The following is a 26,169-nucleotide window of genomic DNA, read 5'->3' on the forward strand; positions in this document are numbered from 1 at the left end:
CGAATGAACGAATTGGATAAATCTGCAGAATTTATATCTGACCCCGTATTTTGTAGGATTCCTGAGTGCTCCCTATAATTGCTGAATGTTGACATGTAAGAAATATTAGCATGAAGCAACACACGGTGTATTAATTGTTTCCATGGCTGCATGGTGATTCCACTGGTACACACATCTGCACTTCGCTGAGTGGGTCTAATCTTTTCACTCTAACTGAGTAAAATTGACCGAATAATTCATTCACAGGACCTGCAGTCCATGAATTATTTTCAGATAATTCGTGCTGCTGGCCTAAAGTGCCTCAGTAATAAGCTGGTACCACTGTCCATTGCCAAGATTTTCCTGATTTGAACAGTTCGATTCGTGTTCCGAGCACACACACACACAAACAGACACACATACAAACACACACACAAACAGACACACATACAAACACACACACACACACACACACACACATACACACACACACACACACACACACACACAGAGAGAGAGAGAGAGACAAAGAGATACGGACAGAGATATGGAGAAGTGTTACGTTTTGGGATTGACAGAATTGAAGGGACCGAATAATAAAGAATGAAGAATCAATGCATTAACAATCAACCGATATGAATAAGAAAAAAGACGCTGCAGTATTTCTTTTGCACGATGTAGTTTACTACTTCTGAACAATATAACAGGAGACAGGAAATTATATACATGGCTGTGGAAATGAGATAGTGACTGATGATTCTCTTCTTGTCATTTAGGTGTGACAGTATCGATCACCCTGCTCCTTTGACATTAATTATACCAGCAATTCGTCATGGAATTGTTCTGGACTCTATCCTGAGATCCGGATGTGAAATATTATATCCGTGAAATTGAAACTTGGAACTCAATTGTGCAATGTTGTAATTTAGCTACTTCTGAGAGAATTGAAACATTGCTGAAACAGGAAATTTCACCGCATTCTTGAGTTGCTGTCTGAATTTAGACTGAGTCACCAGGTAAATAAACGTGTTCATGCAGCAATTTAAGTTTCGCAACATAAACTCAACTCTTTGAAATATGAATTCCGAATTGTTGTAAGCCCTGGCATTTGCTCCTGTAAAGTTGTAATAGAGGAAATCAACAACATGCACGAACCACAGAAGAATGAAGCTGCCCGATATAGTGAAAAGTAAAACTACAGACCGCCTCCTGCTTTCCATCTCTGGGTCACCGCAATTCTGTGCGGTACTGTGTCCTCTTAGTCCCTTACGGACTCTACTACTCACTGTCAGAGCATTGAGCAATAAAATGAATGCGAATGGGAGCAATGGAGTCATAATATTATCAAACCAATCACAAAGTATCCATCCAATTTCATTGTAGTAGCTTGGCTTGATGTAACAGAACCATGGGATATTATTAATTATTTTTCCAGGTTCTTGCGTGAAGTAGTAGGTGACATCTTTCAAAAAGAGCACAATCGAGGTTGTTGCTAGAACCACATGAACAATTTTCTCAGTGCAATAGTTTGGTTTTAATTTCTGACAACAAATGGCTATACATCGATCTAAAGTGAAAGTAACCGTGAACCAGACAGAGCATTCAGTGGTAACACATCGCAAGACATTGATAACACTACAGACAGGAGTAATGAAAATGAAAGATCCCGGGAAGTAGTAATAAATGATCCGCCATAGTGTGACTTCGGTGATAATAAATTGCAGATCCGCTGTTGCCATGGCCACCAAGTAGTAAGTGGTGCACTTTGAGAGACCGCACTTTCCCTTGGATAAGATCGCAATGGCGACTATATTAACTGCGGGAGAGAAAATGGGTTCATAATTTCCAAATACTGTTCACAAATTCACTGGACAGTTACACAAGATTTCTGCAAGAATAGAGGTAGATGTGGGGTTGGTTAATTTTCTTTTGAATACTATCTCCACTCTAACTGAACACACCTAATATTCGACAAGTTCTGAGCTTAAAACTTCATACAGTGTTCTGCAGATGTTCACTTTTTGAAAGAGTTATAATCTGAAAACATCCAATTAATTTGGATCTCTGATTCCCGTTTTATGCAGTTTTAATTCTACCTCGCCATGTTTTACCCTAAAAATAGCTGGAGCTCACTCATTACGCAAAGGATACAATTCTTTGGCGGCATGACAATTCATAACGTAACACCCAGGCCCTCAAATTATTCATACATCAAATGTATGGAGGTCATGAGTTTGTAAACAACATTATCCCAGAGTTTCTCTGACAATACACAGTTGACAATCGTATTTTTCATCTATTTACCCTCTAACCAGATCGCTGTCAACTACTTTATCTGTCCAACCGTTCTTCTCTCTCTTTCGACTCTGACCCCATCTACCATTTACTCGTTACCTTGAAAGAGCACAATCATTGAAAGAACAGCAACAAGGCATTTATCTTGAAATGGACAAAAAAAAAGACTGACCAGCCTCTCCGTTTTGAACTTAATACTGTTTTGTACATTGGATAATATGTAGTTTTTCAAACAATTATTTTTAAAAATTACAACCAACTTCCCGTTAGCAAAGCAAACTGCATATAACTGCAATAACAAATACTGCCAAAATAACATCAAAATTAGGATCACTAAGCTACACTTACTGCACTTCCTCAGAGAACAATGCTTCCATTTGCAGAGTTTACTGATATCCACTATCATAGTTGAGTTTGTAATTAATATTAATTCAAAATTGCACTGACAGGTGCTCCAAATTGTAGTTTACCTCAGAGACTTTCCTGATATTATTAACTGTACTGAAGATATCAACTTCATAATTTAGACAACCAACAGCGTCAAGCTGATGTTTCGTTCACACAATGAAATAACTGTAATTTCCAGTATCATTGAAGTCATTTGGCTGAACGGAACTATATCACTGAATTAGTACCTGCATATATGTGAATTTGCATTAGATATCAACATAAGCATCCACAGAATGAAAATGGATATCACAAATTCAGTTTTGCAATAAAAAATGAAAAAAAATGTTACCTACCAGGGACACCAATAACAGCAAGCGTATTATAGTATATTTTTAACACATTGTCAATTGGATAATGCATTCTCTCTGAAATGAGCTTTGCCTACGTGCTACAGGCAATCGGACTGTGTTAGTGCCTTGCTGGAACTCGAGTGGGATGCTAACGTTGCAAAATATTTAAATTTATTGACACAAGTAAACATGTTATGGAAGACAGTTAATTCCCCACTGTCATAGAACGTGTTTCATTGATGGTCACGTGCAGATTTCTGATTACGAAAAATGTAATATACATTGATTTATTCTACTGTAAGTAAAGCTACATATTCCAAGTCCATTCAAAAATGCAATTGACTTCTTTCACTTGATTCTTCGCAGTTAGCAATCACGTCTGAAGATACCGATTTAAATGCATCATTTTCTTGCCATGTACAAATAATCAGCTGAAAGTATCAACAAAAGCAACGAAAACAAAAACAGAAGTTGCAGGAAATCCTCAGCAGGCCTGGCACATCTCTGAAGAGAAAGCAATATTAACATTTCGGGTCCGATGGCTCTTCTTCAGAACCCAGGGCAGCTGGGAAAATGATAGTTTACATGGAGAATGTAGGGTGCGGGAGGGGGTAACGAGTAAATGGTAGATGGGGTCAAAGTCGAAAGAGAGCGAAGAACGGTTGGACAGATAAAGTAGTTGACAGCGATCTGGTTAGAGGGTAAATAGATGATAATTGGGACATTTAGTGGCTTCCAATAAATAGTGGGTAACGAAGTGCTGATGAAGGGCGTGTGCACCAAATGTCGATTTCCCTCCTCGTCTGACGTTGCCTGACCGACTGTGCTTCTCCAGCACCATGTTTTCGACTACAATTGCAATAGCTAAATGTTGATAACGGGAAGATTTGCAGCCGTTGCTGTCCGTGACATTAAATAAATCTCCCACAAATTTGTGCCTCTGCGTCTCCTTTGGACAAGTAGAAGGGAAGGGGTTGTATGTGTGTGTGTGTGTGTGTGTGTCTGTGTGTGTTTCTGTGTGTATGTATGATTGTTTTGGGGAATGTGTGTTTAAAAATTGTTGTATAAGAAGGAACACACATAGATGACATCAGTTTAAATATGAACATTTTGCAGGAGGTTTGGGTAATCAATAGGGACAGAAATTGAGGGGCATTTCACTGACAGATATGATAATCCGCTGGAGATGTTAAAATAAAGGCATTTCCAGACCAAATACGCTCTTCATCAGGAAACTCGAATCTTCGATCCTCCTGGTGCTCGGATGCTTCCTGACTGGCTGTGCTTTTCCAGTACCATACTCTCGACTCTTATCTCCAGCATCTGCAGTCCTCATTTTTTCCCTATCCTCAGTGTAGCCCGATAAATTAGCAACGGTTTGCAATGCTGCCAAACTGGGCCGGTATTCCAGTTATCTGAATACAAACTAACAAGGTCTACACATTTCTCCATGGTGGGATGTCGTTTTGTAGCATTCTATGGTAGGTGGGCTGGTTTCGTCAGGGCGATTTCAAAATCTGATGAAAAAAAAAAACAGTTCAGCTGTTCTGGCGATATATTCATTCAATATTGTCATTCTTGCAATTTGACCATGTAAGGTCTCACTCCTCCAGTCAGTCCCACCATGTTTCCACAACATGGTCTTCGTTAGTTAATTGGCTGCCTCTATCTTCAATGTGAATCTTTCTGTCCTTTTCCATCTTTCCCTGGGTTTGGTTTTTGATCAGTTGCGTTTCAAGTGCTGGTATTTCACTCTCAAAAGCAAATAATTGTTTGCGTCGGGTCGTTGTTCAAATCCTTGCGAGTCTCATGTGGTGCTCCATGTTCGACGGTGGGTTCTAGTAGATTTGACTTTTCTTTCAAACATGGCCTCTCTCTGTCCACTTAACGTCTGTGTTTGTCCCTCTCAACAGACGGTGTGTTCAGTAGCACAATGACGACTCTCAAGTATTATTATGAAGGACCCGGCAACTAAATTGTGTCAAGATGTTGTCACTTTAAAAAAAAAAATTCGATCGATCCTTTTTTTATGAATAGACGTTATAAATGTCGAGTTGCTAAACTGGCTACTGAAAATACCTTGTAAGATCTTATGGTTTGTTTTAAAATGGTGATAACAATGGAAGGGGAATTGCCAGCACTCACAGACTCAGCTTAATATTTTCTGCATTACTTATAGTAGTCGGAAGCTGTTTGTGGTCAAAGAAAGGTTGGAAGCTTCAGTATCATGTCGTGGCCTCTTGGAGTGGAGAATTGCATATACAAATCTGTGATGGAATGTGGATTTTTGATTCTGAAATGTTACAATAATGTAACCATTCACGCATAGAAGATGCAGTGTCTGTTACTGTGTTACGTTTTATAATAGTTAGGCTACAATAAGTTCCTATTCCCTTTGTTTTTATTTTAACTAATAATAATGGGCAGCACGGTGATACAGAGGTTAGCACTGCTGTCTCACAGCGCCTGAGACACGGGTTAAATTCCTGCTTCGAGCGACTGACTGTGTGAAGTTAGCACATTGTCCCCGTGTCTGCATGGGTTTCCTCCGGGTGCTCTGGTTTCCTCCCACAGTCCAAAGATGTGCAGGTTAGGTGAATTGCCCATGTTAAATTGTCCGTAGTGTTAGCTGAAGGGGTAAATGTGTGATTGAGTCTGGGTGGGTTGCGCTTCGGCAGGTCGGTGTGGACTTGTTGGGCCGAAGGGCCTGTTTCCATGATGTAAGTAATCTAATCTGATCATGCTTAAATCGGATACACCTGCCTTTGTTGAATAGTTTGAGAAGTCGCATCTGGCCTGAACACATACTGCACCTCCATCTTTCAATAAGAAAACGTTAGTGCCGAGCTATCTTTGAAATCATTTGAGGATGCTGGCCTTACCCATAATACATGCAGCTGAGGGGCGTTTGACTGATTCCTGATCTTGAAATGTTTGCAGATGTGTTGGATATATTTTGCTGGACCTTGTGCTGTGATTCGCCTCAGGCATTATTTGTAACCTGTGGAATTGGTGACCAACTCTGAAAGGATAATGGCCTCTGTAGTTGTAGCACCATGGTCTACAACATGAGCAACAGAGGGTAAAGCTCTAAAACCATTGGGAAAGTGATCTACCATAACCACTGGGATTTCCAAGACATTTTCGCAAGTTACTCTTAACCCAGGAACAGAGTGTGAGAGACGCTGATTAAACAAGGAGCTGGACATAGAGCTGTGTCACCTCCTTCAACATGGTCTGAAACCTTACAGCAGGTGGAGCACGATTGGACGAATGGCTGTTAAGGTTGGGTTTTCTTCAGGTTTTGTGATCTACAACTTTCCATGCAGGCGTGGTTGACATATCCCATCATCTGGCAGTATGTTAGACATCCGTATCAGCAATCGGTTTTGGATGATATATGTTGGATGAGATAAACATGATGTTTTCGCCCTCAACGTGCATTTGTTGTATGTATCGTTGTTTTCGCAATGTAGAGGGATTACTGATGGTTTAAATGACTCTGTGAGTTCCGTCTGTCAGTGGGAATTCGTAGAGGAGCCGAATGAACTGTCCCTGCACAGATATTGCAGTGTTACCATGCACAGTACATTATGTTGTTTAATATCGGCTGCCTGACAGAAGCCACAGCATCTCTGTTCCGAAGCAATCAGCCTTTCACATCGTCTTCGAGTTTCTACGTAGTTAGAATGCTTACCATCTCGGATAAAGGCCTTCCGTTAAACTTCCCTCTCCTTGGCCACTTTCCACGTCCAAACAATCACATCACAATATCCCTTGCGTACTGATAGCTTTGCGTTCACTGGGAACGGCATTTATCAGATGATCAGAGAGATGGAGTAACACGTCCGAATGGCTGAACGTGTTCGAGTGAACTCCCCAGTGCACATTGTTCTAATAAGTCCTGCACTGTCTCTCCTTTTCAGTAGCATACGTCTTCCCATTCTTCCTGAAAAACAGATAGAACTTGGATAAGGTATGAAATTTCCACCAACCAAACTACGGTACATTGAATTTATCTTTTTATATCGATTCGCACTCTCTCCATAATCTGTTGTTAATCTAATATCCTTCTTATCTCAGTGTCATCATACAATTCCTCCTTTCCGCTCCTTAACATCATTGATATGGGTTGTTGTGGATCCAAGCTACTCAATATCAGTCTGCAGTGGATACTTTGAGTAAAATGGATTAAGACTGATTTACCGTAAGCGCCTGCTTCCTGTTTGATACCCGGTTGCAGTTGGACACAATACTCCAGCTGCAGACCCCAAAAATGTCTTGCACGGTTGGAACAATACTTCTATACTTTTATACCACATGCATTGAGAAATCGCACTTGCCTTTTTTATTACCTGCTGTACCTGCATGTAAAATTTCAGTGACACCCAGATTTCTCTGCACCCGAATAGTCTGGTGTTTCTCTCCATCCAAATCATATGTTGCCTTTATATTTTGCTGATCAAAATGGATGACAACACACTTATACGCATGAAATTTCACTTCTACATGTTGGCCCATTCACCAAAAGTATTCATAACCATTTGAAATTTCCTTTATCGTCTTTGCAAACTATTGCTCCCCCCATTTTAGTGCCATCTGAAAGTTTGCCTGTAATTTGTTTTCTATCTGGAAGTGATAATGTAGATTGCAAATAGTTGGGGCCTGAGGACTGGACTCTGTTGCAACCCACAAGTTGCTAATCAGAAAACGATCCATCTATTTCACCTCATTGTATTTTGTTGATTCACCATTCCTCGATACAAACTGATACATTTGTCCAAACCGCACGTGCTCTTATTTTGCCAATTAGTCTAAGAGCATCACCTTACTCAATATTTTCTGAAGTCCAGAAACTTTACATCTCCAAGTCCCCATTATCCATCTTGTGTACTGTCAAACTTTAATGAACTTGAGTAAAACATTCAATCACGAGCTATTTTCATAAAACCACACTGCTCTAACGGGTTGCGGTTTTACTTCGCAATACTACTGACATTAATTCCTCGATCATAGATTAACAAAATGCCTTTGAAACTAATAGTTTGCTCACTAATTGCATTGCACAGTGAAGCTGACAATTCTGTGTTTTTTTTATTTTCTTTAAACTCTACGTTTTCTTTCACTTCCTGTGTAATGGGCCTAAAAGTGTAACACAAATGTCCTGATTGCTGTGTAACAGATATGAATATCCAAAAGGACTCGTTGTGTTCCTGGTTGACAAAGTGATGGGGCTGAAAGTTCTCCTGATATTCGTCCAATATAGCTTCATGGTATGAGTTTGCTGCACCTGTTCCTGAGTAAGAGACTCAAGGTCTGTTCGTCCTCATCCTGTTAAAGTGTCAGAGCCTTGAGGGCTGACGGAATTTTCTTTTGCTGCCTAACAGTTTCAGGTTTTCTCACGTTCCTCCACAACACATTCAAGATGTTGACTGCCCTCCTCCTATCACTATAATCAGGCTCAAGGATCTAGATAGCCTCATGCTGTTCCAGCATAACATTGTCGAAGGCCTGAGCACATTGCTGATGTTCCTGTGTAGCGGGCTGGAGAAGCAGAATGAATTCCTCCATTTCCGGTGTAATTGGCTTCTGTTGCTGACTCATTTTAGTGCACCAGGAAAGAAGAAGATCAGCTTTCATCCTATAATATCCCGTGGGTATTGGATCAACCTAGTAAATTTTGCCAAATAGGTTAACCCTCTCCATTATAGGAATCACTTGAGGGAACCATCTCTGAGCTGCTCCCAATGAAACATTGACGTTTCTTCAGTAAGGAGACTAAATCTGTACTCACTTCTCCAGATGTGATCTCATCAAAGCATTACAACACAGTACAGGACCTTCGGCCCTCGATGTCTTTCCGAAATGTGAAAACAATAAGATGTTGATCTAACCTATTCTATTCAATAATGATCCATCTATTTATATGATGACCATTTACATATCGTAAAAGTTGACAAGGCTTCTACCTGTTGCATGCAGGGCATTCCACGTCATTAATACTCTTTGAGAGCAGCGAAGGATGGCCGGACTGATTGCTGAGATGACAGGCTTGTTTTGTGAGTTGAGTTTCAGTCGACTGGACCTGACTTCCATGACGATTTAAAGAATGAGTGAGCATCTCAGTGAAATATAATAAACTCTGACAAGGAGAAACCAAATAGAAGAACGGATTCTAATTCCCCTAGCTGGGACGTCGAAATAAGGAGCCAGAATTAGGTAAGGCAGGCCACTCTGCATTGAGATGTGAATAAAGGTCTGCACTCAAAGACTGGTGAAACTCTGGATTTCACTATTATATAGACTGTTGAAGGCATGGAAGTGAATACGAGTAAGCATTTTTAGACAGTAAAGTGATGACGATGGAAAGGAGTATAATGTGGAGACAAAGGATCGACCGTTATTGTATTGAACAGGGAGAAAAATTGATGGAATGAAGAGACTTCTCAAGGTTGTATTTGATATCCTTCTGACGGTTAATCACATTTAGTTATATGCACATTGTGGGTATAAAGTCATTGAGGAAATGTTTGCCATGAACTCGAAATGGTGGAATCCGAATGTGTTGGATTATTCACCTCATTCGCTTGCTTCTGTCCAGTTTGTGGGAAAGCTCTGTAAATGTTGTCACAAGTTCTCAGATTTTAGAAAGGAGCCCTCTGAAATGTCGCCAGGACTGTTTTATCCATTCTGTTTTCCAAATCAGAGTATGGTTCCGGGTGTTCTGTCCGGTTTCATCCTTTAAAACCCCGGAACAGTTTTATAGAATTGAGTGCCTTGCTGGCCATTTCAGAAACCATTGAAGAGTTCATCGCATGTCTAATTGTCTGGAGTCACTTCCAACCTAACCAGCGCCTTGCGGTAGAATTGACTTCTGAAAGTATACTTGCGAAACACATTGGTGTTGACAATTAACACCATTGCCGTCAAGGTCACTTTTACTGATACCAGATTTTAGATCTCCATATTTAATTAATTGTTTTTAACTTCCACTAGTTTCCAGGTCATTGGCCTGGTCTGAATGTATAATCCAATGACATTTCCACAAAAGCTCCATCTCTGCATGGGGAAGCTACTGGAAAACCACACACAACAGATTATTTCTATCCTGTTTGACAGCTCTGTCAAAGGAACTTTGATTTTCATGATAGGACTGAGTGAGTGCCAATTGATCAGATTTTAATTATTCTCCACTAACAGGACTGAAAAAATTTGAGCAATTTTCCAAATTGTCTGGGAGATGTTAGAGTTGGAGTTGGAATGGAACATCTTCTCCAGAGGCGCGGCTATTTGTGCAGCACCAGCATTCAGTCCTTTTGCGTGTAGGATGTCAGGGCCATTGCCTTTTTGCATGTATTTTATTGTGGTGTTTTTTGAATTCACGTGTAGGGATTGGAATTGGTTTCAAAGTGTCATGGGTGATTCTGTGGACATCATGAAGAGGGCACACACTCGCAAACACACACATACAGAAGATCATTTTTCAACTTTCTCACTACCTCAGTTTTCTTTTCAGTCTATTCCGTGCTTGTAAGGTAATGAGGCACTTATATTCCAAGACAGTCGAAGTTAGGAAATTTAGCCTCATTGATCTTGGTTGTGAAGCATAGTTGCTTAACCAACTGGGCAAAATCTGAATTTCTCTCAGTCATTCCATTTGCAACTGTAACAATATTTTCAAGCCAAGGTTTTCATGCCTCTGCATTAGTCTGGGACACAGGTGACTCTCCTGACTCTCCCCTCAACCTTTATGAGCAAATGCATCATTCTTTTGCCATTCGGGGGCTTTTTCCCTGCTATGATCCTTATCGAGCGATTCCACATCCGATTCCGACGTTTCCATCTCCAACTCATCCGATCCGTCCCCTAATATTTCCAGCTGGCCCTCCTCAGAACATGCTTTTCTACTCCATTTTGCCCCTTCCATGGGTCACTTTCCATCTGACTCCCTTCGATACGCCTTTTGTAGCTTCGAAATTCTTCGATTTGTTTTTATTCTGGTATTGTCTGCAGTAATCTAAGTTCTTCCTCCTGATTCTCCCCTTGTGTTTTTTTTTTCCGGACTTCCTCCCGCAACATCTTTGTCTCGTTCTGCTTTTCCAAGATTAACTTCTTCACTTCCTCCATTCTCTGGTTCAGTTTATTTTTCACGGCCTTGTCCACAACGAATTCAATTTCACCTTCTGTTTCCACCGTTCCCTTTAACCAAGGACATTGCTTTGGTTTTTCTGTATTCGAGTAGGGAGCGGGTTTGCCCAGCTTCTGCAAGTCTGTACAGAAAACAAGTTTGTCTCCCTGACCTTCAGTTTGCACAGGTGCTTTTGTTGTTCTTTGGCATCCTGTCTGGTCACAACAGGTGCTTTGTATGCTTTTATCAATTTTTCTCCCTTTTCTCTGAAAAGATTGAATATTTCTGCCTTCTGCTCCCGTTTAATTTTCCTCTTTTTCGAATTATCTTTTGGTTTGCAATTTTTAATTAATCCTCCCATTTCATCAAACATAATTATGCCAAAACTACCTTCATTTGGCCACCTGCTTAATACATTTTGAATACTTTTTTTCCCCCAATTCCCGGAAACTTTCAAAACGCCATTTTTTGATATTGGGAATTTATACCTCATATTTCAACTGCATTTCTTTGAATCATCCTGACATATATTTCAGTCCAGCAATGTATTGTCCTTCTTCTCAAGTTTCACTCCCCATTGTCTTTTATCTCCGCTCGCACCTCGTCATTTATTATCAGCATTCGTTAACTCGACTATTTGTATTTTTATCTTATTAATCTGTCCGTCGCCAAACTTCCCAGGTTACAACCAATTAATAAAGACAATAAAGACAATCTACCTGCATTGGTTCTGTCTGTACAGACATTTACTTTTCCAGGATTGTATCTGCAGGAAAATCTAACCTGCCAATGCAGACCCCTTCTATTCTGTACAATCTGTACAGTCCCCCGTTACCTGTGAGGCGGTATGCAGAGGTATTTGCCAACACAGCATGTAATTTTATTTCAGAAAATTTATAATTTCTATTCCCAGTTACACAACTGCGCTGTTTTCTTGACCAATCCTCTGGGTATCCTCAAATTTGAATTTATCAAGAGACCTTTTGGTTCTTGGCTTGGAGAAACCTTTCAGAAACTTTACTGCACTCTTGTGTCCCCATGACCTCTCTCACTCGACCGAATTGAATTCGAGCTATCAGTAAAACGCTTATCTTTTGTTTGGCCAACCCTTAGTCTGTTAGGCTTGGAATGGTCCCCGATGGACCTCGAAGACTTCTTGGGATGGCCTCCTTTGTGTGTCTCTTTCCAACCCAGATTGTTTCCACAGGTTGGTGCAACATCTTGGACCGAAAGACCTGTACTGCGTTGTTCTATGCTACATGTGGGCGGCACGGTGGCACAATGGTATAGTGGTTAGTACTGCTGCCTCACAGCGCCTGAGACCCGGGTTCAATTCCCGCCTCAGGCGACTGACTGTGTGGAGTTTGCACGTGTCTGCGTGGGTTTCCTCCGGGTGCTCCGGTTTCCTCCCACAGTCCAAAGATGTGCAGGTCAGGTGAATTGGCCATGTTAAATTGCCCGTAGTGTTAGGTAAGGGGTATATGTAGGGGCATGGGTGGGTTATGCTTCGGCGTACCCATGAGCTGAAGGGCCTGTTTCCACACTGTAATGTAATCCAAAAAATGTTCTTGATCAATTTTATCATTCCCTTACGTTATTAATCAGTTATAATCTTATTCCCTTATTCTCTTCTGCTCTTTTTTTCGTTGTCATTCTGTTATTTTCTTATTCTTATGATCGTATTCGCTTCCTTGTTATTCTGCTGTGCAGTTATTTTGTTAATCATATTCTATTATTCTACCATGTTTTATTTGCTTATGTTCTTATTCACTTCAATTACTTTTCTCTTGTTCTCGAAAGCTATTGTTCATGTTCATGTTCTCTTATGCGTAATGTTCGTGTTCACATACGTTCTTATTCTCTTGTCTTGCAATTTACTCATGTTCTTTTGTTCCTAGTCTCTCATGTTTTATTCATTTTTACTTCTTTCTATTTGAGTTATTGTGATATTATTGTCTTCTGTTCTTATTTCCATATTCCAAAATACTCTTATGTACTTATGCTCTTTTGTTCTTATCCTGCTATAAATTTATATGTTTATACGCTGCTACGCTCTAATATTCTTATTCAAATATTAATTTATGTTCTGATTCACTTATGTTCTTATCTTCTTGATCGCTTTTGATTTCAAAATCACATGCTCCTAAGATCCTATTCACTTATGTTCTTATCTTTTCAGCTTATGTCGTTCTTCTCTTTTGATCTGACTATTTTATGTTCTTGCTCCGTTTTGTTTCTTGCTCAGTTATGTGCTGATATGTTTTGTTCTTATGTTCTCATTCACTTATGTTCTTATTAATTATATTCATATTATCCTATTCTGTTGTGTCTGTATTCTGTTATAACCTCATTATCATATTTTGTAATTCGCTTATGGTCTTATTCTGGATAATTGCGTCTTATTCTGGGGTAGGTGGGACCTCTACAACCAGGACTGGCCAAAACCTAAATCAGAGTGATTACAGGATCCGAGGATGATTTTGTTCATGCTCTTCAAGAAGGTTTAAACTAATTCAGCAGGGTGATGCTGAATTGTAGTTCCAACATGCAGGATTTTGAGAGCAGTGAGGTCAGAAATGACCTTTCAAGATCACAAGATTACACCGGCAAGCAGGAAGGTGGTTTGGAATTTTGCGAATGACCATAACCTGTTAGTGATCCATCCAGCGACACACGAGCCTTTAAAAGCAATGTTTGGCACGCTTTATCAAGTCGAAAGGTAATCGTTTAGTGTTAATTTTTGTTAAGAATGACAAATAGGAAGAAATCTCATCGAGTGCGCCATGTGAATCCGCTCAAAAGGTATTTGATTGCATACAACACAAAGTGGATTGTCGAGTTTAGGCGATTCTGAATTGGATTTTCCTCAAAATAAATTAGACAATGATGAAGTCCTCGAAGAGATGAAAAAAATGAGCTATTTTTCAGAGGAATATCGAAATTACCTGACAGAGTTATTGATATTAGCAGGCGAGATATGCAGGTTGGAGGTATCGGGATAGCTTTACAAATTATAGAACATTCTTCCTGAATAATCATCCAAGTTTGGCGCAGATAAAAAACATATTCACCACATCACACTTGCAACACAACTGGCATGAGTTGCAGTGACTGGGACTCAGCCATGATAATGGCACCAAATAAGAGTGATTATGTGTGGTCTATTGCAAAGAGTTGGGCAGTTAGAATTTCTGATGCATGTGTTTTTCCACATTTGGAAAATGTTACTGAGAAAATGAGACAAGCAACTTACATTTCTAAGTTGAACTTTTGCAGAGCATACTGCTAGGAACCTTTATCTGAAAGAGTGAAATCAATTTTGGTTTTTGTGATCTTGAAGGAGCTGTATAAATTTAAACTCCTGCCCTTTTGTTGGAAGCATGGGCCAGACACATTTTAAATACTAACCAATAAAGTAATTTCTGGATTACCCAATTGTGTGGTGCATATGGATGACCTGGTGATTTTTAATCACAAATGCAAGGACGTTTTTGCAGTATGTTTCGGAATTGTTTGATCGAATTATTGGGTCATGTTTTCGAATAAAACTGGCGAAGAATGAGTCGCAAAATCCCAGTTCACCTTCCAGACACACGCAGTTAGGCATGTTCAAATGCCCCCACGGGATGTGAAAGGAAAGATTCTTGGGAAATTTCACATGCTAACGATGCGGAGGACACTGATGCGATTCGTAAGATCGAGTGGTTATTTTGAAAGTTTGTATTGAAATTTAGTGGTATTCCACTCACTAAATCTTGAAAGAGGCTCTCAAAATTTAAAAAGGGTAGTGTACTGTCAGAAGGCATTCGACAGCCAGAAAGCTGCATTAATAAATGCCTCAGTGTGAACTATTGCCCAAGTGTTAAATACAACGAATTACATTACGGTTTTCAAGGTGAATATCGATGCAAGTGAAGCGGATGTCGATGCTTTCATCTTGCATAAAGATAGCATAAAGATTCAAAGATCGATTGGGTATTTTTCCAGAAAGCTGAATGATCATTAATGAAAATTTTCCATGATTCCGAAGGTAAAGTTGAGCTTGTTGCTGCCGTTGCAACTTTTCAAAATTTAGATTGCGAGAAATGTGTCCGAAACAATTCCCAGAATGGTTAAATGTATCTTATTGTTCCAGCAATTCAAATTGCAAGCTGTATACGTGGCAGGCTAAGAAAACATACAATCATAAACGCGTTTTGTGACTTTGATGAAGAAAGGCAAACGTATTCGATGGCAGGGATAAAGAATGGACTGAAAAAGAATGTAGTAGCGAATGTTTGCATGCTTTGAGTGAAAGTAATATAAATGTGCTGCAATTTCCGAACAGAGTAAGACGAAATGTTTTTAAAAATGCAGCAATCCTGTGTAGTGCTGGAGATTTTTGAAGCAGGGGAGGGGGTGGTGAGAATTCTGTCACTGTAATAAGTTATTTTGTTCTTATTTCCTCTCAGAGAAATTGTACGAAAGTGAAGGTCTGGTTACTTAAGACCATTGACTCTACAGCTTCGGAGGGTTTCGTTTCATTTCCAATGACCTGAATGATTGAAGCCACATCTCACAGATAATAATTGCTATAGATTGTTTTTTCTATTAACTGCAGCATCAGAAGCTTTTGTGGTCTCCACAGATTTGGAAGCTGCAGTGAATGTCTCAGCTTCTGTGTCTGGATTTTTCTTTATATTCTTTTCTCCTTGAATAATGATGCATGTGGGAATCTGTGCCTGATTTCATTTTTTCTTTTGTTCCAAAGATTGTGTCTTAGGGATATATCAATGTTGAAACAATTAATTCGTGATAGTTGCAGCATTATTTACATAGCAAGATTTTCCAAACGAATTGTTATTTGATATTCATTTATCGTTTGTTGTATTTTGACCACAGTGTTTAAATAAATTGTGTTTTTCTCAATGTCGACGAGATGCAGCAGTTGCGTTGCATCTTTAGCAACTGCTCAATTGTCTTTAAAAATCCGAAGATAGGGCTGATGCCACTTTCATAAACGATCATGAGGCCGTTTTCTCTAATGCATAACAGTGTATCATTGCTTTCCCACTACCTGTAAAACGCACGATCAAAGTCTGCAATCATGCAGCGCAGATACATACATCCACATGAACAATCAGTGATAAAGATGGCAGCAGTGTCAACAAGGCAGCTCATTTACAGGATCTCTGTTCAGCGGTGCTGGATCGACTGTTTTCATCGTTTCATCATCGGGTGGGTTTATATTAGCTCAGCAGGAGGATGGGAACCTGCGTAATCGTTCCAGTGCACAGGAGAATGAGAGTAGGGAGGGCAAGGGCAGGATTTCACGGTCACGGGAATGTGCTGGCAGACAGCAAGCTGGATTGAAGTGTGTCTACTTGAACGCTAGAAGTAGCCGAAATCAGGTAAATGAGCTTGCAGCATGGATAGGTACAAGGGACTTCGATGCATTGGCTATTCCAGAGGCATGGATAGAGCAGGGTCAGGAATGGCTGTTGCAGGTTCCAGAATTTAGATCTTCCATTAACAACAGGTTAGGCCGTAAAACAGAGTGAGGTCTGGCCTTGTCAGTCAATGACAGAATAACGGTGGCTGAAAGAACATTTGACAAGGATTCGACGAATGAGGTGGTATGCCTGAGGTTAGAAACAGGACAATCGGGGTCACACTGCTGGGCGGTTTTTTAAAAAAACCTCCACAGAGAAAGGAACAGCGTGGTCATTATGGGGAAAATAACTTCCCCAGCATTGACTGGAAATGCCATCACTCTGGTATGTCGGATGGATCAGTTTTTGTCCAATCTGTGCAGGATGGTTTCCTGACACAGTATGTCGAAGTGCCGACAAGAGGGTAGGCCACACGAGATCTGGTGCTTGGTCATGAACCAGGCCAGGTGTTTGATTTGGTGGTAGGTGAGCACTTTGGGGCGAGTGATCATAATTCACTTGCATTTAGTTTAGCGATGGGAAGGGCATGAATTATCGATGGGGGTAAGGTGGCACCATGGTTAGCACTGCGGTCTCACAGCACCAGAGACACGAGTTCAATTCATGACTCAGGCAAATGTCTGTGTGGAGTTTGCACATTCCCACCGTGTCTGCGTGGGTTTGCTCCGGTTTTCTCCCAAAGTACCAAAATGTGCAGGTTATGTAAATTGAAGGAGTAAATGTAGGGGAACGGGTATGCATGAGTTGCTTTTCGGCGGGAGCGGTGTGGATTTGTTGGCTCGAAGGGCCTTTTTCCGCACTGTAAGTAATCTAATCTAATCAATTATAATGCCATTAGGCAAGACTTAGCATGCACAAGAATGGGGTAGGAAAATGCAGGAGACGGGGCAATCGAAATGTGGAGATGGTTTAAGGAACTGATATTGTGTGTCCTTGCGAGGTATGTCCCTGTCAAGCGGGGAGGAAGTGAAAAGGGAAAGGAGCAGCGGTTTAATAAAGAAATTGCATCACTTGTTTATCGGAGGAAGGAGGCTTATGAGAGTTTGAGAAGTGTTGGTTCAGATGAAGCGAGAGAGAATTACAGATTAGCTAGGAAGGATTTAAACAACGAGTTAGAAGAACAAGGAGAGGACATGAGCAGTCTTTAGCAATTATAAAGAAGGAGAACGCGAAAGCTATCGATAGATATGTGAGTAATAAAAGGATGACGAGAGAAGGAATAGGGCCAATCATAAACAAATGTGGGAAGTTGTGCGTGGACCCTGTCGAAATCGGAGAGGTGCTAAATGAATGTGTATCATTTTTTTTTTCAGTCAGGAATAGGAGAATACTGTAGAAGAGAAGAATGTGATATGGGATATTATACTAGAAATGTTCATAGTTAGTAAGGAGGAGGTGATACCAATTCTAAAAGGAGTGAAATGAGGCAAGTTCCCTCGGCTGGATGAGAGTTATCTGAGGAGTCCCTGGAAAGCTAGGGAGGAGATATTGGAGCCTTTGGCCTTGATCTTTTAGTTGTCATTGTCCGCTCTTCTGAGGTATAGTGACTCTCAGGTTAAACCACCAACAGTTACCTCTCTTCAGTGAGAGAGCACCTGATAATTGGTAGGAGTCGGACGACGATAATTATCATGAACCATAGATATGTTGTATCCCAATTATAATTGTATTTTCTTGTGTCTGTGAAATACAACTTTATTTTGCTTGACTGAGGTATTGTCCACCTGCCCCCCGTTTCCAGGAATGTGATATCTAATCCATGACGATTTTACATAGTCATAAATCTAATTCTAAGAATGTATTTAAAGAAATCCCCTCTTTGAGATGCAGAAAGAACTTCCTAATTTGGAAAATCTACAGATGAAAACATCTGTTTTTTTAAGCAAGCCCTGCCATTTGTTTAGATTTTTAACTCGTTTACCAAAAGTTGCCAAACGAATCAAAGTTCTGGATTGCATAAAATGTTGAGTTTCATGGGGTACTTAACATCGATGACAGAAAGGTAACATATCTCTCCAAAGGAGAAACTTCATGTAGATGTTTTTCTCCCTCAGACTTACAGCCCCCTAGGATTTGCTTTACTGAAGCGTATTGAGGAAAAACTTACTGAATGTTTAAATGTTTATGAATTCCACTGTTTTTGTTGCTAAATTTTCCGTGCAAATCATAAGAATGTCTGCTGCCTTGATGACTATTTTATGACACATTTGCTTTTTTTTCAAATTTGAACGACTTAGGTAAACATCCATAAGATTTCTCAAACGGATAAAATGTAATTTCTTCTTTTTTCAATTTATCTGACATTCACTGAGATAAAAATGTGGATATTGGTTTCTAATTTGTGAATCAATTCGTCTTTAACATTATTAATTGCAACTTCGGTTGCATGCAGATGTTTGCACTCATTACTTGCCACTTACCGATACATGCTCATTTGGCATGTTTTTGATTGCTGAGTTTTGTAGTTTTCTAAGAACATAAAAGCTGCTTGTCTCCAGTGTAGACCATCGGCTGATCTGCTTTCACAGAGCAACCAGAATAAAAAGAGCTCTCCTCTCATTTACGTCTGACCATTTTCTATACAGTTATTAAACTTTGTAGATTCTAATTTGAAACTGCTGACCGTAGAATTTTGCTGATGTGTCCCTCGGTTCTACCAGAGACAAAAGAAATTCAGCACTGCTTGTGGAACACAATCTTGTTGCTATGTTTGTTGATTAACTTGCTGCATTGTTACTGTGATCACAATGTTTTATTTCTGTCGACTTCATGAATTTAGCAATGTTTGACTTCTGGCGATATATGTGTGTCTGAGAAATAAGGACTGACCAAATACAAGACAATTGTTTAAGATGAAAAGCAGTCATACCTACTAGTCAGGCCATGGATTTCATAGTCTGTTACATCGAGAAGCAAGTTCTTCATGTTGCGATCAATGACCTTTTCAATGAAAATCATTCAGGGCCAGCCCCTGCCAAAATTTACTGCCAATCATTAATGGCCTTTGACAATGTAGCGGTATGCTGTCTTCTTGTGCAGTTGCATTCCTTGCAGTGTTACAACATGTACCATGTCCTTGCCAGGTGAACAGTGCGTGAAGAATCCACAATTCTGACCAAGATAGATCAAAGGAAACAACATCGTCTGAAATGCCTATTCTCTTACACACAAATACACACAGAGAGAGAGAGAAAGATAGAGAGAGAGAGAGAGAGAGAGAGAAAGAGTGAGAGAGAACTGATGGTGAGTTTACCTCTTTTCCTTTCAACATACCTCTCTGGATTTAACAAACTGAGCTGCAAAATGAACTGATCTCGCCATTGAAGTACAATTGGCTTGATAGTTGGTTTGTGATGCAGAATATCAACGTCATTGTGGTTTAGTTCCCACATTGGATCGGATTGCATTGAAAGTCTGAATATACTAGGATTCACGCACGAACACCAGCTAGCCACGAAAAGACACGACCCCCTCTCCCTCGTAGCCCTACACACGGATGAAAAAAGCCACCGTTTCGACTGGGACAATACATCTATCCTGGGACAGGCTAAGCTAAGACATGCCAGAGATTTCCTAGAAGCCTGCCACTCAACCACAATGCCATAAACAAACACATAGATCTAGCTGCCATCTATCAACCCCTCAGAAAACGAACAGGAAATGACATCACCACAAACACCAGGAACCCCATCCAGGAGAAAGATCTCAATAGAAAGCAGGAGACAACAGCTTCGCTTCACTTGGAGGTCGCCACTGATGATGTTACCTAGCCAGGTAATGAAACGTCTGGATATTAAACCTATAGCTCAGCAAGCAAACCTACACCCTAAAAGCATTGATGAATACCTGCAGCGAAACTTGTCACTGATTCACAGTTGTGTTGATAGTGGATGGCTTGCATTTTTGTATGTATGGTGTCAATCAAACTGGCTCCTTAATCATGACATAGAAACGCTCCGGGAAATTTGGCAGGCATGTCAAAATCTGACAAATGAGAAAGAGAATCGAAGTTTCTGTTCCTACATGAGTCATCTATAACTATTTGGAAGAAGGTTCATATTGGAATTGAAATGTTGTCACTTCATCTCTCACCACAGATTCTTCCAGGAATGTTGCATTTCGCCAGCACGTTCTGCTTTGATTTTATATTTTAAATGTGCGTGATTTCGTTCATTAATGTGGCTGCTTTTGCATGGTGCTTTCCAAATTCTTGACTTGTTTTGAGTTAAATCTCGCAGAAAATTACGATAATTCCATGGATGTGTACATTGTAGATAATCGACAAGTTGTGGGAGTGAGAAAATGTTTTACTCATTGCAATATTCTTAACCTATTACCTGCTACAGTAGTTACGGTAGTTGCAAGGTGGTTCAGATTCATCTTTGGATCGATCGTGTCTCTGAGGTATTTGGAAATTGGTACGTTGCTTGGACCACAGATAATGGAGTTCATGTTTTGTGACATGAATGTCAATTATAATGATAACTCTTCAACATCTGTGGAGTTAATAATTCTGGTAAATAATTGGCAATTAATTGGTGTGACTGGGGGTCTCAGTGGTTCGCACTCCTGTTTCATTACACCAGTGACCGTGTTCAATTCCAAACTCATGACCGGTTTCAATTCCAAACTTGTGCGGCTGTCTGTGTGGAGTTTAAACATTCTCCCCATGCCGGCGTGCGTTTCCTCTGTGTGCTCCGGTTTCGTCCCACGATCCAAAGAAGTGAATGTCAGGCGAATCGGCTTTGCTAAATTGCCCATAACGTTAGGCATATTAGTCTGGTCTGTATATATTGGGTGGGGGAATGGATCAGAGTGGACTTGTTGGGCTGAAGGGCTGTAGATAATGGAATAGGGAAAAAAAAACCTTTTCGGCACCAGGTATGGCCAGGGAGGTTCCACAGTGCAGAACGAGCAGCTTTTGGAAACCAAGATTTTGGAACTGAAAGTCTCTTCGTCTTTAGAGCAGTGCAAAGAGATATTGGGTATGAAAGTTCAGTAAAATAAAATACTTATGAAACCCGATTTCGATATTTGAAAATACCTCCTCACCATCCACGTCCCCGCAAATCGGGTGAAGAGAATATCGGACAATGTGCTGTAATAATATGGACAGTAGATTTAGAGGGGGAATTGGATTGGAATGTAACTGGCCCAGAGCAGACTGTTAAAAATGAAACGAGAGGCAGGACAGGCGAAGAGGCAAACATAATTAGAATACTCACAACTGGAAAAAGAGAGTTTGTGAGGTGAAATTCAGACGTTATGCACGTTAAGAGAACACAGACGCTATGAGGCACATCTACGTTATTCCAGGAATATTCTGCAGAGACAGGCAGAGAGTGATGGGGGAGGGAGCAGAGGAGGCTGTAACATAGGCAGAAAATACAAGTTAGGATACAATTGGAGTCTGATGAGGAATCGAATGCAGCAATTTTAATGATGTGAAGGAAATGAACAACATGCCAGTACAGAGAGAACCTTGGAAAGACACTTGGCAAGAGCCACAGAACCCTATGCCGATGACAACTGTTTTTGGAGGAAGTTTTCCACAGATACCATGCCAAGTCTAATATGAAATAAACTAACAGCCGAGGCGGAACGGGGGTCGCCATGGACAGGGAAAGACATGGGAGGGCCAAAGAATATGGTGAGAGAGTAGATTCAGAGAGGATCGGGAGTAGAGTGCTGGGAGTTGGCCATTTAAGGACAGATTTTCTATATTGGCGCTCTCCCTCCTGGCCCCAGGATAAGCCTCTGAGTCAACAATGACCGATTCTCTCGTCACAAATCCGTCCAGGCCCGAACGGGCCTCTAAATCAATATAGAATCTGTTAGGGTTGCTCAGAGCACCCAAGTGGGAATCGACTATACCCTATGATGACACGGGAGGCAGAACAGGAATCTATTCTACAGGATATAAAATTCCAGCGCAGAAGGTCGGTTGAAGCCTGTGATGATAGATACTGGAACTACGTATGCATGTGTCAAATCATAGTGTGCCTCCTACCATATCACAGCAGGTACATTTATTAAGAGTCGTGGGTTCTTGGGGAGATCGCAGTTGACAAGGTTCACAGCTTCAGTAAGTTGGCAAATGGATAGTAAAATAGTCGTTTTCCTTGTACTGGTCTCGAAGGGGACACCAATTAATTTACTGAGTAGGGATGCTTTATTTAAGTTTGAATTAGAATTGTACTGTACACAAAAGAGGTTTACTATCGACAGAGAGAATTATCAATTGGTGTTGCAGGGTGCAAGGAAGGTCGATGTTTATTGGATAGGTGACATAGGATTCTATATTATAGGAAACTTGGAAAAAATGGAGGAATGATGTTTTAGCTTGATTGTCTTTGGCTGAGCCACTCTCATCTGAGCTGTACTGTACAGTGATTTTTGACGAGATGCCGCGGGAAGTCTTAGGCGAGTGTTGTCACTGTGGGATTGTCACTCCGCAGCATTTACAGAGGCTAACTATACTGATAAGGAAGCACAGGTGCTTCTGGCCGAGCAATGGGGATCCCTTACAACATTGTCAGCTGATTGTCGGGTTGACGACTGCACTGTTGATGCCTGAAGCGTTAGCTATTATGAAGTGTCACGGCTAATCATGCTGCAGATGAAGCGGCTACACTTGTTTCTGGGTCTGCTTTAGCTGTCATTGCACCTCAGGTGTTTTTAGATCCGGAGCCACCTTTCGTCGTCATCATTGGAATGCAGGGTGAAGTGATCATTGCTGAGCAGTTATTGCAGGGATGAAAAGGGGCCCGGCATAACCAGGAAGGCGTGTGGTGCGCAGCGGAAGGTTAGTGCGTGACACTTACCCCTTCATTGCTCATTTTTACCTCAAATGGGTTGGAACACTGCTTGAGGCGAAATACTGCGGAAGATAAGGAGGGATGACTTTTGGTCGCGTTACTTGTGCGATTCAGTGAATTACACATTATTGCAAAGTAATGTTTTAGCTCAATCTAATGTCAGAACGGTGATAATGACGCCGATAGGACATATACCTCTACTTGAGGGGCCATTTAAGCATTTGGTGATTTACTATGTGGACATGATAAAGACAGTGCGAAGGAAGAGATGTATGTTGGTCGTCATTGACAGTTTTAGGAGATGGGGAGAAGCGACGGCGTCGAGAGATTCAGGGGCAGACACTGAGGATGTTATCAGCTTAAGTTATTCCGACGTTTGGCATGCCGTCTGACATCACATCGGATAAAGGATCTGACTTAATCCAGAAAATGATTGAGTCGATTCTGCAAATTTTGCGGATTAAGCAGAGGTTCGGCTATGTGGGCCATCCTCAGTCGCAGGATATGGTGGAGCGGATTATTTGTACTTTGGAAGCTGAGTTAAATTTAGTTTGTGCAAGTACCTATGGTTCCTGGTTCGGTGTACTGCCGCTGGCATTATTTGGCTACCATGTGCAGACTAACCGCATGAGTAAATTGGCACCACATGAAATGCTTGCCAGTGGATACATGCCAGTGCCTGAGTGAGGTTTCCATTTGACGTGCCTAGCTTAGATCAATTGGAACTTGAACTTAAGTACTGTATGCAGGTGCTAACTATAATTCATGAGTCTATCCATGCACAAGACGTACTGAGTGAGCCAGTGCCTAGTAGCTGGACGGGGCAAATTGGACCTTGAGATCAGGAGTATGTGCGGGTTTTTTGGAGAAAGTGGAAAAGTCGCCTACTGCAATTTAAGTGGAGAGTCGATCCGCTTGATATCATCTTAGTCACTGTACCAGGGCCTCCCACTGGCTCAGACAAACTCCTGCGTTGACGAATGTGAGGGCTGAGATAGAACTGCGACGGTTGAAAGGGTGTGCTGGGACTTGATACTTCTTCACATGGCCTTGAGCAGTTGGTGAGTGAGGCTTGTTGGGGTGCTGGTGCCTCCAAAGCCATAGGTGATGAGTCTGTGGAAGGAGACCTTTCTCCTGATCGTATGGCTGAGGATGGGTTGGGGGAGGTCACTGATGCGCCCTCCTCAGTTCTCAACTTCTCTGCTCTTTGCTGACTTTTGGGTCCATCGATATGGTGGATCTCGCTTGGTAGTGCAACCAACTCACAACCGACGCTGCACCGCAATAAACAGTGGTTTATCCCTGAACTGGCAGTACGCGTTGTTGGTATAGATGAGCCACAGGGTTCCCCAATGTGTTCTAGGCCAGGGGTTAGATTGCCACAGGCTGGGGATTGCTCATTCCTGTCATTGATGTTAGCAGCACTGCCGAGTGGATTAGTTTCATCTATTACAACCAGCAGAGGTTTATTAATTGCTCTGATAATGATTTCTCTGTGTTCGGTGATCAAGTGGATAGACCAGTCGGATGGCTTGGCAGACTCACTAGGCCTTTCAATGGGTATTGGCTGAGAAAGAGAGTGTCTATGTACTATTAGGGGAATATTGATGTACTTGTATTCCCAATAATGCTAGCCCTGAGGGATCTCTTACTCAGGCGATGGGTAAGCTGAGGAGTTTACAAAAGGAGCTTTGGCACAATGCAAGGTCCAGCCATCCAACCTTTGATTGGTTGAATGGTATTTTGGGGGAATGGGGGGCTTGGTTCGTTAAGCGTGGGATTTTTGCCTGTTTTGTTTTGTTTTGTTTTTGTAGTCTTTGTCTTTTGACGTGCTTTTCCTCTTGTTAAGATTTTTAATGAGACTTTCTGCGCGACAAATCCCTCTTGTTTCAGTGGACTCTGGACTGGCCCCGTCTTCTGCTGCGTGGTTCGCTGCTGTACGACAATGCTCTGACCTGAAAATGTGTTGCTGGAACAGCGCAGCAGGTCAGGCAGCATCCAGGGAACAGGAGAATCGACGTTTCGGGCATAGGCCCTTCTTCAGGAATGAGGAACGTTTGTCCAGCAGGCTAAGATAAAAAGTAAGGAGGAGGGCCTTGGGGGAGGGGCGTTGGAAATGCGATTAGTGGAAAGAGGTCAAGGTGAGGGTGATAGGTCAGAGTGGGGTGGGGGCGGAGAGGTCATGAAGAAGATTGCAGGCTCGGAAGGCGGTGCTGAGTTCGAGGGATTTGACTGAGACAAGGTGGGGGAGAGGAAATCAGGAAACTGGTGAAATCCGAGTTCATCCCTTGTGGTTGGAGGGTTCCTAGGTGGAAGATGAGGCGCTCTTCCTCCAACCGTCGTGTTGTTGTGGTCTGGCGATGGAGGAGTCCAAAAACCTGCATATCCTTGGTGGAGTGGGAGGGGGAATTGAAGTGTTGAGCCACAGGGTGGTTGGGTTGGTTGGTCCAGGTGTCCAAGAGGTGTTCTCTGAAACGCTCCGCAAGTAGGCGGCCTGTCTCTCCAATAGAGAGGAGGCCACATTGGGTGCAAAGGGTGCAATAGATGATGTGTGTGGAGGTGCAGGTTAATTTGTGGCGGATATGGAAGTTTCCTTTGGGGCCTTGCAGGGAAGTGAGGGGGGAGATGTGGGCGCAAGTCTGCACCTCCGCGGCTATGGGGAATAACTCTGTCTCTGTGATCGCCGCAGCCACTTCCGCCCCCAGTGACGTTACTAACCTACACGACCACAATGCCGCATGTGTCTCCGCCCCCACGCCGATCTCCGTCACCACGCC

At 41.6% G+C, this 26,169-nt stretch overlaps 1 protein-coding gene across 1 annotated transcript; it reads right to left on the minus strand.

Annotated features, from left to right (window-relative positions):
- Positions 1–908: 908 nt before the first annotated feature.
- LOC148138509 (putative G protein-coupled receptor 139) lies at positions 909–3,084 on the minus strand. The gene is made up of 2 exons (XM_087981731.1): positions 3,018–3,084; positions 909–1,795 (listed from the first exon to the last, which is right to left on the minus strand). The coding sequence occupies exons 1-2, from the start codon at positions 3,082–3,084 to the stop codon at positions 909–911; spliced, it is 954 nt and encodes a 317-aa protein (XP_087837857.1).
- Between the last annotated feature and the right edge of the window lie 23,085 nt (positions 3,085–26,169).

Source organism: Chiloscyllium plagiosum, unplaced genomic scaffold (assembly GCF_037043375.1).
Source record: "Chiloscyllium plagiosum isolate Xiang-an unplaced genomic scaffold, Cpla_swu_hap1 HiC_scaffold_40, whole genome shotgun sequence".
NCBI classification, from domain to species: domain Eukaryota; kingdom Metazoa; phylum Chordata; class Chondrichthyes; order Orectolobiformes; family Hemiscylliidae; genus Chiloscyllium; species Chiloscyllium plagiosum.

Excerpts from the sequence above, each read along its gene's own strand:
- LOC148138509 (XM_087981731.1), bottom strand. The coding sequence starts at position 3,084 with ATGCATTATCCAATTGACAATGTGTTAAAAATATACTATAATACGCTT. Across the intron at positions 1,796-3,017 it reads TGCTGTTATTGGTGTCCCTG|TTAATATAGTCGCCATTGCG; the intron begins GTAGGTAACATT and ends TCTCTCCCGCAG.